General features: G+C 57.8%; 2 protein-coding genes and 3 non-coding genes across 7 annotated transcripts in view; 1 reads left to right on the forward strand and 4 right to left on the reverse strand.

Annotated features, from left to right (window-relative positions):
* LOC104027533 (uncharacterized) overlaps positions 1–11,145 on the reverse strand; it is a 347,867-nt gene that overhangs the window by 118,833 nt on the left and 217,889 nt on the right.
* On the reverse strand, positions 739–811 carry TRNAK-CUU (transfer RNA lysine (anticodon CUU)). The gene has a single exon. It is a non-coding gene; the product is annotated as a tRNA-Lys (tRNA).
* Positions 1,080–1,152, reverse strand: TRNAV-CAC (transfer RNA valine (anticodon CAC)). Its single transcript has one exon. It is a non-coding gene; the product is annotated as a tRNA-Val (tRNA).
* TRNAK-CUU (transfer RNA lysine (anticodon CUU)) lies at positions 1,325–1,397 on the reverse strand. The gene has a single exon. It is a non-coding gene; the product is annotated as a tRNA-Lys (tRNA).
* TRIM41 (tripartite motif containing 41) lies at positions 2,695–8,999 on the forward strand. Of its 3 annotated transcripts, XM_075725329.1 has the most exons (8): positions 2,695–2,990; positions 3,084–3,519; positions 3,568–3,731; positions 5,277–5,372; positions 5,817–6,047; positions 6,809–6,831; positions 7,543–7,670; positions 8,377–8,999. In XM_075725329.1, exons 1-8 carry the CDS (start codon positions 2,802–2,804, stop codon positions 8,892–8,894), a joined length of 1,785 nt encoding a protein of 594 aa, XP_075581444.1. In that variant the 5' UTR covers positions 2,695–2,801; the 3' UTR covers positions 8,895–8,999. The 3 variants fall into 3 exon arrangements, with proteins under 3 accessions (XP_075581444.1, XP_075581443.1, XP_075581442.1); XM_075725328.1 differs by having other exon boundaries at positions 2,695–3,110; positions 3,219–3,731; XM_075725327.1 differs by having other exon boundaries at positions 2,695–3,731.

The following is an 11,145-nucleotide window of genomic DNA, read 5'->3' on the forward strand; positions in this document are numbered from 1 at the left end:
AAATGATGGAAGGGCTGTGATTAAAACATATAGAAAGGAGAAATGACGGAAGAAGGGTTGCGAATAAAACATATAGAAAGGAGAAATGACGGAAGAAGGGCTGCATTAAAACATAGACAGGAGAAATGATGGAAGAGCTGTGATTAAATTTTATAGAAAGGAGAAATGATGGAAGAAGGGCTGCGTTAAAACATATAGAAAGGAGAAATGACGGAAGGGCTGCAATTAAAACATATAGAAAGGAAAAATGACAGAAGAAGGGCTGCGATCAAAACATATGGAAAGGGAGAAATGACGGAAGGGCTGCAATTAAAATTTATAGAAAGGAGAAATGATGGAAGGGCTGGGATTAAAACATATAGAAAGGAAAAATGACAGAAGGGCTGCAATTAAAATTTATAGAAAGGAGAAATGATGGAAGGGCTGCAATTAAAACTTATAGAAAGGAAAAATGATGGAAGAAGTGCTGCGATTAAAACTTATAGAAAAGAGAAATGATGGAAGAAAGGCTGCGATTAAAAGTTACGGAAAGGAAAAATGACGGCAGAAGGGTTGTGATTCTCGTCGCCGGTTCCAGATCTTTTCTTTTCCTTCCTTCCACAGAACCCAAGCAAACTTTTTAACAAAAACACGAAGCGTTGGGGCTCAGCCGCTTTCAGGAGGGGGTCTGGGGGAGGGCTGGAGTTTTCTACCTCAGGGAGGGAGAGAGAAAAAAAAAAAAAAGAATTAAAAATTAAGCGCCCAACGTGGGGCTCGAACCCACGACCCTGAGATTAAGAGTCTCATGCTCTACTGACTGAGCTAGCCGGGCTGCTGGGGGCCGGGCCCCGCGGCCAGCACCGGCTCCGTGGTGCCGGAGCGATCGTGGGCACTGGCAGCTCTTAACTTTTTTTTATTTTTAAATATATGTGTGTATATACGCAGCCGGGGGAGCGTAGCCGTACAGCCCAGCGGCTCCTGCCCAACCCTGCTGCAAACCGCGGGGCCAAGGCGTTTGTAAGAGCTAAAGGTGCTTGCGTGAAGGTGAGGAAAAGAGGGTGGGGGAGGGGGAAAAAAAAAAAAAGAAAATTAAAATTTAGTGTTTCTGCCCGGTTTCGAACCGGGGACCTTTCGCGTGTGAGGCGAACGTGATAACCACTACACTACAGAAACGCCCGGGAGAGCGCTGGCCCCGCGGGGTTACGGCCGTGCGGTGCTCGCCGGTGCGGGGGCACCGGGACCGGACACTCCCGGGGGCCCCGCGGCCCCGCTGGAGGAAGAACCCGCTGGGGCAGGGGAAAAAATAAAAAAAAAGATATAAGAGGGGGTTTAAAAATAATCGAGGCGCCCAACGTGGGGCTCGAACCCACGACCCTGAGATTAAGAGTCTCATGCTCTACCGACTGAGCTAGCCGGGCGGTGCGGGGAGCGCCCGCCCGCCCCCCAGGTGGCGCCCCAGGCAGCCACGCCCCCTCCCGCGGAGGCCACGCCCTCTCCGCTCCAGGCCACGCCCACGCCTTTCAGGCCACGCCCACTCCGCTCCAGGCCACGTTCCCTACCTTCAGGCCACGCCCTTCCACTTCAGGCCACGCTCTCTTCAGGCCACGCCCACTCCCTTCAGGCCACGCCCCCACCTTCAGACCAAGCTCTCTTCGGGCCACGCCTACGCCCTTCAGACCACGCCCACTCCTGTTCAGACCACGCCCATTCCCATTCAGGCCACGCCCACGCCACTCAGACCACGCTCGCTCTTCAGGCCACGCCCCCTCCCTTGAGGCCACGCCCACTCCTATTCAGACCACGCCCCCTACCCCCGGCCGTGGCGCCCCCCCCCCGACCTCCAAGACCACCGAGTTGGGCGGGTAGACAAGGCCTCTGCCGGGCGGCGGCGGGGGAAAACGGCGGCGACCACAGAGGCGGCGGGGGCGCGGCGGCCTCTGCCTGCACGGACAACGGGGAACCCCCCCGGTTGCCGCGGCAACGCGGGCGAGGGAGGCAGCGGGGTGGCGGGGAGCGGCCAAAAGCGCCGCCCGCGCCGCTTCCAACCCAGCCGGTAACTTAGCAACCCGGCGCCGGGCGCGCCACTTCCGGTCAGGTGATGCTGAAAGGGGCGGGGCTTGTAGCGGAGGGGGACCGGAAAGCGGAAGCGCTGCGGCGTTTCCCGTCTGTTGGCGGAGCTCGGACCATAGAGAGCGGCGGCGGCGGACGGGGGCGGGAGAGGGGATAAAGCGGCTTCCCCCGGGCCCGGGCCGGGGTCGGCGAGCAGCGGGGGCGGTGACGGGGCCGCGGCCTAGCGAAGGCGGCACCTCCGGGCCCGGCTGGGCTGAGGCTGGGGCCAGGCCCGGCGGTGGGGCTCGCCGTGGGGAGCGGTGAGGCCTAGAGGCCGGCCCCCGGGGTGTGTGTGTGGGGGGGGAGGCTCGTTTTTGGGAGAGAATCGAAGCCTCCGCCGGCTCCCGGTTGGGCCTCGGGGGTGTTGTGGGGAGCAGGGCCAGGTCCGGCTTGGGGAGGGAGGGGGGGGACGGGGATCGAGCAGGAACGGGGCCGGCCCCGGGTTTTGGGGGACGGGGGTGAGGGGGTGCTGAAACGAAGCAATAAGCGAGGGGTGGAGCAGTGCCTGGCGCTGGAAGGGGGGGGGGGGGGAACCGAGGAGGGGGGGGTGAAAGAGGAAGCGACACCCCAAAACCTTGGTGGCACCTGGGTGGGGACCGGCCACCCTTCCGGGTTCAAGCTGGTGCCCACCCCGGTGTAGGGAGCAGCCGGGGGTCGGCAGGGAGCTCAGGACCCTGTGAGGAAGAGGAGAATCTCTCAGCCCCCCCGTCCCCATGGCGGCCACAGCGGTTTTAGGAGACGGGGTCCCTTCGGGGGGCTCCAGCGGGCGGTTGAACCCAGTGGAGACGCTGCAGGAGGAAGCCATTTGCGCCATCTGCTTGGACTACTTCGTGGACCCCGTTTCCATCGGCTGCGGGCACAATTTCTGCCGCGTCTGCATCTCGCAGCTGTGGGGCGGCGAGGCCGAGTACGAGGTGGCCCCGGGGGCGGCGGCGGTGGGCGGCGGAGAGGTGGGGATGGGCGACGTGCTGGAAGAGGATCTGGAGGATGAGGAGGATGAGCTGGATGAGGACGAGCTGGATGTGGAGCAGGAGGAGGAGGAGGAGGACGGTGGCGCGGAGGAGGAGGAAGATGACATGTGGAGCGAGGAAGAAGACGACGCCGACCTGTGGGAAGATCCTGTGGAGGAGGACATGTGGGACGGTGGGGTCGGGGGAGAGCTTTATTTTGGGGACGAGGACTATGACGAGGACGTGATGGAGGAAGACGTGGAGGAAGAGGAGGAGGTGGAAGAGGAGGAAGAAGAGGTGCAGACGCCTCCTCCCCCTGTCCTGGCCACGCGGCCTCGACGCCTCCAGACCTTCACCTGTCCGCAATGCCGAAAAACCTTTTTCCAGAGGAATTTCCGACCCAACCTTCAGCTGGCCAACATGGTGCAAATCATCCGCCAGCTGCACCCGCACCCCCAGCGCCTCGTGCCGCCCGCCGCCGGTCCCTCAGTTTCGGGAGCCGCGGCGGGGGTCCCGGGGGTCCTGGTAGCGGTGGGGGGTCAAGGGCCGCCGAATTTGTGCGAGAAACACCAGGAACCCCTCAAGCTCTTCTGCGAGGTGGACGAACAAGCCATCTGCGTGGTGTGCAGGGAGTCGCGGAGCCACAAGCATCACAGCGTCGTTCCTCTCGAGGAGGTCGTGCAGGATTACAAGGTACCGGGGTGGTTTGGGGTTTTTTTTTTGGGGGGGAAAGACAGAACCGTTGGCGCCGGGAGGAGCCGACGGCGCGGGCTGGGTCGCTCTGGCGGCAAGCAGACGGCGTTGGGTGGTTGGAGGCGGCGTGCGGGTGGGTCTCGCCGGGCTGGTTCGGTGAGCGGAGAGTGTGCGTGCGTGTGTGGGGGAAACACGAACGGGTTGCGTGGGTTGTGGCGCAGGAGGGCGGGAAGCCAAAAAACCGGCGGCTGGGTTGGTTTGGATGGGTAGGGTCTGGGTTAACCGCGGGGAGGGAGGTTTGGGGACCAGGCGGTGACGGGTAACGAAGGCAAAGCCGGTTGGATGGTGGAGAAATCATCCCGCTGAGGAGCGGCTGAGCTCAGCCGGTCCCGCCGGGCTGGTTTTTTGGGTGAAACCCCTCCGGGCTGCGGCGGGTTGAAACGAGCAGCCACGTTGTGATGGGTCTGCACCTTACAAAACTTTCCCCGAGCGGCTCTCCGGCCTCGCTGAGCCCAGGCCCTGTCTGCCCGAGGGTCTTTGGAGCCCGAGCCTGAATCCCCAGCCACCGAGACCCTTCGTTAGGGCTTTAACGGGGCAGCCTCGCTGAATCAAAGGCGTCCCTTCCCGCTCGGATGCGACCGGGAATCCTGAAACGAAGCGCGGCGGGAGGACGGGGGACGATGAGGGTCGCTGAGCCCTTCGGGCTGCCGCTTACCCCGTTTTTTGCAGCTTCGGTTTCTCCGCGAGGTCATTTCTCGCTTTTGGGGGTCTTCCGGAAGAAAGGAGCGTGGGGTTTTTTTTTGGTTCCTTTAACATCCAAAGGCGTCTTGGAGGAGTTGCTGCCGCACGTGGCTGCGTCTCGCCTCGTCCTCCCTCGCTGGGAGCTCTCCGGAGCCGTGGCTGATATGTTGGCAGCTCCCATCGGAGTTGGCACCCTTTGAGCCCCTGGAGATTTTTGGGGAAGGTTTGGTAGCCAGGAGGAGACTCGGGGAGATTTGAGGAGGGGAAGGACAGCGATGGTGTGTCTCGTCCCCGTGGTGGGTTGTCGGAGTGTGGCCGGCAGCGCCGTTTGCTCTTGGGTCAGCTCGGTCCATTTTTCCCCTTTCCTTTGCTGCGGGAAAGACGCTGCAAATACTCGAGGAGGCAGAAAAATTAATTTCTAAAGGGCAGAGCTGTTTGCGAAGGGCAGAGGGAGCGTCTTGGGAGGGCAGCGAGGTAGAAGCGGTTGATTTTTTTGGAAATGCCAAAGCTTATTCAGTGCAGGGAGTCGGGTAGTGGTTTTGTCGTCGGCTTAAGCTGATCTAGGACCGCGTCGAACAGCCTGCGCTTGGTGACTGTGGACGTTCCCCGAGCCGAGTGGGGCAGGATTTTGGGCTTTCTAATTAAAAGTGGCTTCCAGAACGAGCACTTACGGGAAGCAGAAGGGAAATGGTCTGGGCAGGAGGTTTTGTTCTCAGCCCTGCCGTGGAGTTAGGGACCGAAAGAGGAGAGGAAGGAGGGGATTGCCGGAGCCAGGGATGCCTGAGATGCGTTTCTCTCCCTCAGAACAAGCTCCAGAGCCACCTGGAGCCACTGAAGAAGAAGCTGGACGCGGTCCTGAAGCAGAAATCCAATGAGGAGGAGAAAATCACGGAGCTGAGGGTAAGAGCCGGCGGCTCCCGGCACAGCGGATGATCCTGCGCGCGATTCCCTTCCCCGCTTCTTCATTTCCCGTTTCTCTGTTTTCCGCCCTTTTTTCCCCCCCTGCCAAAAAATAATCAGCCCTCGGCGAAGGCGGACGCCGAAACACCGGCGCTGGGAGCATTTCTTGGCCCGCAGTCTGGTGAGGGGGATGAGCCAGGAAGCATTTCCCCCTCTGCCTTGCCGATTTGAGCTCTCACGGAGGCGTTGCGGCCCCTCTGCTGCAATCGTTGGGACCGCGAGGGCTGGAAGCCGATTCCCTGCTGAATTAGAGCTTGATTAAGGAGGTTTTGTGCCCGAACGTGTTGTGGGAATTGGTAGCCTGGGAGAGAGAACAAATTGACGTCCTTTGGGGCTGCCATTTGAGCTAAGGATGCCTTTCCTGTCTCTTCCCCCGCTCCGCAGGATAAAATGAAGCTGGAGATCAAAGAATTCGAGTCGGACTTCGAGGTGCTGCACCAGTTCCTCATCGGGGAGCAGGTCCTGCTCTTACACCAGCTGGAAGAACGCTACGAGAGCTTGTTGGCCCGTCAGAGCAGCAACATCAGCCAGCTGGAAGAGCAGAGCGCTGCCCTCAGCCGGCTCATCGCCGAGGCGGAGGATAAGAGCAAACAAGACGGGCTGCAACTTCTCAAGGTCTTGGTTTTGGTGGTTTTTGTGGGGTTTGTGGGTTTTTTTTTTTTTCCTTCCTGGGATGGGAAGAGGGAAAGTTGCGATTGGGGATCACATGAGGAGGGCAGAGCCCTGCTGCCGTGTACCGGGCAAAGCTTCTTCCCAGATGTTTTTGAACCTTCCCCGAAGAGTTTTAAACTCGGACGATGCGCGTAGTTGATCTCTGGACCGTGAACCCTCGCTCAGCGCTGCGCCGGCAGCTGTAGGAACTCTGGCCCCGCTTTATGGCGAGGAGATAACGTTAGCGGTGGGAATTAAGCAGAGCTGCCGAGAGGGGAGTGGACCTTGCTTCCAAAAAGGTCATTTTCACGGGAGGACGTCCTTACCTGGTGGGCTAAATCCTTCCCCATCCCTCCTGTCAGGGATCCCGCAATATCTGCAGGATCCCGCAATATCTGCAGGATCAGAGCGGGGGGAAAAATGAGAAGAGAAGGGGACGCCCCAAGAGATTGGGGGTTTTTTAGGGTGCCTGTATCAGGGGGAAAAGCCTCTACCAAGGGGTGAATCCACGGGATACGTCTCTCCGTGGGATATTCCCGTCTCCTGACCGTGGGAGGGGACTCATCCTGTTCGTTGGGGTGGTTGGCTCGTTGCAGCTCAGCACGGTGCTGAGCCGTGGGTGCTAAGAGGATTTAGTGTGAGCCACGGTGGGATCTGCCTCCTAATCTTTTTTTTTTTTTCTTTCTCTTTCTCCCCACTTCCCACCCGGCTGCTTCCTTTTGCAGGACATCAAAGGCACTTTTATCAGGTCAGTGATTTTTCCGGTGGCGGCATCTCGCTGTAAATAGCTTTTGTATGGGGGAGGGAAAAAAAAAAACCAACAACCACCCACGAGTTTTTGTTTTAAACCCCGTGCGGTGGGCGCTTTTCCAGGCTGGGGTTGGATAAAGCGAGGGAAAGCTCAGCTGTGCCGATGGTAGGAACCTCCCAGCTGATGGCCCGGTGGGGAATAAATGGGATTTTTGGGGATGACTGGGGATATACAGGAGAGGAAAAAGGCAGGGAAGAGATCTCGGAATCCCTCGCAGCAACCTGGCAGCCGCTTTTTGGGAGCGGAGCTGGGTCTGCCCGTGCAGACCTCATGCCCCGGCGAGGCAGACGCTGCTGGTAAGTCTGGAGGGATCATTTTTTAATTTTTTTGCGCCCCATCTTGAAATCGGACAAGCAGCCGCTCTTCTAAATCGGCCCCCAGCCGCTGGCCGGCAGGTAACGGAGCCGTGTCGGAGCACGGCCTGGCTGTTGCCGGTGCTACGTGGATGCGGCTCCATCCCTGCCCGAGATTCGGCCGCTTCCTGCGGCCGAGACAGGGTGGGGACCGCCCGCCGTACCAGCGTAACCGGTTCTGCCCCGTTCTGGGTTTTTTTTTTGGCTGTGCGCAGGGCATCTCGTTTCTCCTGTTGTGTCTTTACTCCGAGCATGCCGAAACCTTTGCTTTTTTTTCCCCCTCCCCTGCCGGCAGATGCGAGAACATCAAATTCCAGGAGCCCGAGATGGTGCCGGTGGACGTGGGGAAAAAATTTCGCAACTACTTTCTGCAGGACGTGGTGATGAGGAAGATGGAGAAAGTCTTCAGTAAAGTCCCTCAAGGTGAGCGAGACACGTTTCCTCTGCCTGAGGGGACACGCTGGGCCTTCGCCACCCTCCCAGCCTGGGATCTCTTCTGTACCCCCAACCTTGTTGGGGTTCCCCCTCCAGCTCCGCCTTCCCAGGATTTTCACCCCTTTTTTCTGCCAGTCCCCTCAATACCGGCCTCTTCTCTCCTTCCTCCCCGCGCTTTGCTCCATCCTTTGATCTGGCTTCTCCCCTAAAATGGCTGCCAGATCCAGAGTCCCCGACAGCTCTGTACGGGGCTGGGATGGGACTCGTCTCGGAGCTGCAAGAAACGTAGAGTTGGGAGAGCTAAATTTAACTACCCCAGCCAAAACCAGTTAAAACCCATGGTGGGGGCTGTCGGTCACGATTAGCTGCTTGTGCTGCAACTACGCACGTGGGCGAGGATTTGGGGTTGGGAAGTAAAAGGAGGGGAAAAATCATTGAATCGTTGAGGTTGGAAAAGACCTTCAAGATCATCAAGTCCAACCATCAACCCAACGCTACCAAGTCCAGCACTAAACCAATTAAGGGGAGAGTATAAATAATTTCATGTTTCTTGGCTTGGTGGCTGGATTATTTTTTAAAATCTTGGGATTGGGAACTAAAAGAAGGGGGGGGGGGGGGGGGAAACCTTGCGATTGGGATCTCTGGAGAGATAGAGGTGACCGGCGACCCCCTCACATCCCCGTCTCCCTTCCAGCCGACGTCACCCTGGACCCCGACACAGCCCACCCTCGCCTGAGCCTTTCCCTGGACCGACGCAGCGTCAAGCTGGGCGAACGCCGCCAGGATCTGCCGGACAACCCCAAACGTTTCGATTCGGATTATTGCGTGCTGGGTTCCCAAGGTTTCACCACCGGCCGTCACTACTGGGAGGTAGAGGTGGGAGGCAGACGAGGTTGGGCGGTGGGCGCAGCCCGCGAAACGGCTCGGCGCAAAGAGAAGACGGTGGGTCCTCACCAAAAACGAGAAATTTGGTGCGTGGGCACCAACGGGAAGAAGTACCAGGCGTTGACGGCCACCGAGCAGACGGCCCTGTCGCCCAGCGAACGGCCCCGGCGCTTCGGCGTCTACCTGGACTACGAGCGGGGCCAACTCTGCTTCTACAACGCCGAGAGCATGACCCACATCCACACCTTCAACGCCTCCTTCCACGAGCGCATTTTCCCCTTCTTCCGCATTTTAGCCAAGGGCACCCGCATCAAAATTTGTGCCTGACCGGCCGTCCCTCGCCCTCCCCGCCGGCCGCCTCCACCCACGCCGGATCCGGCCTCACCCTGGGATCCGGCCTTGCACACGGCCACGCTCTTTTTGGTTTTTTTTTTTTTTTTTTTTCCCCCGCCGTCCCTCGGATCCCGTTTTTGGGATCCAACGCTGCACTTGTCTTCTTGCACCTGCTTGCTCACAAGGCCTCTCCCCTCGACCTCCCGTCCTCCTGCCAGCTCCGCCCCGGGATCTCGCCGCCACGCCGATCCGAAGCTGGTTTTGTTCGGAATAAGGAAGGATCCACCTCGGAGGCATTTTTTTTTATTATTATTTTGGCTCTTCCTGCTACAGGAGCTCCTCTCTCCCTTTTCCCAGTCGACGCCTAAAGCTTTCCAGCGCGCTCTCCGCTCGTGTTGTGCCCGTGGTTGAGTTTTTGAGGCGCGTCTCGGCTCCCTTCGGTTGCGGAGCTCAAATCCCAGAGCTCCTGGCGGGCGGTGGGGAGTCCGTACGGCGAGGAGCGAACGCTCGCGGCTTCTTGAAAATTCCCATCGTCATCTTTCCAGAAAAAAAAAAAAATCATCGGCTTTCGTATCCCGGTTGCGCCAAGGTGCCTGGATTTGTTGGGATTCACCTTCTGAGCATCTTCAGACCCCAGCTGGTGTTTGGACCCAGAGTCGAACCCGCTTTAACCTGCGATCGTCTGGTCTTCCCTCGCTTCCCCCGTCATTTTTTTTGTTGTTGTTTTTGGGAGGGGGGGGGGGGTCTGGGATCTCCTAACCCACCCCCCAATTCCCTTTGTAACCATTTCTTGTGGGCCTGGCACTTTATTCGGGGCCGAGGAGGGTGCAAAGAGCTGGTTTCCTCCTCTAGAGCCGGCACATCCCGGCCGCGGGGACAGGAACCGGCCTCCCGTTTTCCCCTTGCAGCTTGAGAGCTCTCCGAGATGGGGAATATTTATTTTCTCCCCTCCCCTGCCCCCCTTTTTTTTTTTTTTTCCTCGGCTGCTGTTGAGTTTCCAGCTGAATCCTGTCCCACTCGAGAGACTCTGACCGCACCGGTTGTGTTTTATTCTTTTTTTTTTTTTCGTTGGTGGATTGGTATTTTTTTTTTTCCTGTTGGCATTACAGAGCTAGTTCAAAATATTTTTGGCTAAAATGAGAATTAAATGGAGATTTAGTTTTATGAAATGTTCGAGAAATAATAATAATAATAATAAAGAATAAGGTTGTAAACCCCAGTCTCTGGCTTATTGAGATCCCGGTGGCGGCTTAAAAGGTCTGGGAGCTGTTTCCGAACGAGTCTGGCTTAAATTGCGCGCCAGAATCGGGGGCCGGGTCCCCCACAGCCTGCCTTGGCCTTGCTCTTACAGAATTGCCCCCGAGCCTCCTTGCTGGACAGATGGATTTTAAATCTCGCCTCGTTAATCTTGACCTAATCCTTCCTAATTAGATTAGGTCAGGCCCGGAGCCGAAGTGGCTGACTCGCTCTTATCTGCCTAAAGAGCCTGTCACGGCCAGCATCCAACGCCGAGCTGGTGTCGCCAAGGGACCAAAGTCCCTTCCGGCTCGGTGACGCAGACAGCCTGTGGGTCTGCCAGCCAGGAAAAGAGGGGAAAAAAAAAGGCCTAAATGTGAAAATAGTTCGTTTGCGTGCAGGCTCGCTGCTTGGAGGCTGCTGGGTTTAGAAGTTCCACATTAAAAACCTCTCCTTCGTTAGCAGCTGCTCTGAAAATCCAAGGCCTCACTTTTGTAACCACTGCTGCTTCTCAAATGTTCTCTACTTTCTGGAAATGTTCTCTACTTTCTGGGGTTTTTTTTTTTTGGGGTGGGAATTACATTTGTTTTCCCAGGTCTGCAGGTCTTTCGCAGCGATGCCACGCGTGGGAGAAGAAATGCCGAGTCCCTCGTTAGCCAGAAGGACAGAGAACGTCTTCCAAGTCCTACCACGCCGCCTGCAATCACGTAATTATTTCCCTCCGCTATTATTTTTCTGCCTCGTGGGTTTTAACTCGGTGCCTCTCCAAGTTCTGCTGCTCATCCTGTCCTCAGCCCCAAGCCCCGTCCCACCACAGTGTCCCCAACCTTGAAGGTTTGGGGACAACTTTTTGTGGACGTAAAGCTCTCCCCGTTGGGGACGTTGGGTTTTTGTCTCTCCCTTAAGGTTCCTGATCTGTGTCCAGCTGGAGTAAAGCTCCAACCCCAGATCTTCCATCAACCTCCGGGTTGTGGGACAACCCAACAGTGGACATGAGGTGGCCACGAGC

The sequence above is a fragment of the Pelecanus crispus genome, chromosome 29 (assembly GCF_030463565.1).
Source record: "Pelecanus crispus isolate bPelCri1 chromosome 29, bPelCri1.pri, whole genome shotgun sequence".
Lineage (NCBI taxonomy): Eukaryota > Metazoa > Chordata > Aves > Pelecaniformes > Pelecanidae > Pelecanus > Pelecanus crispus.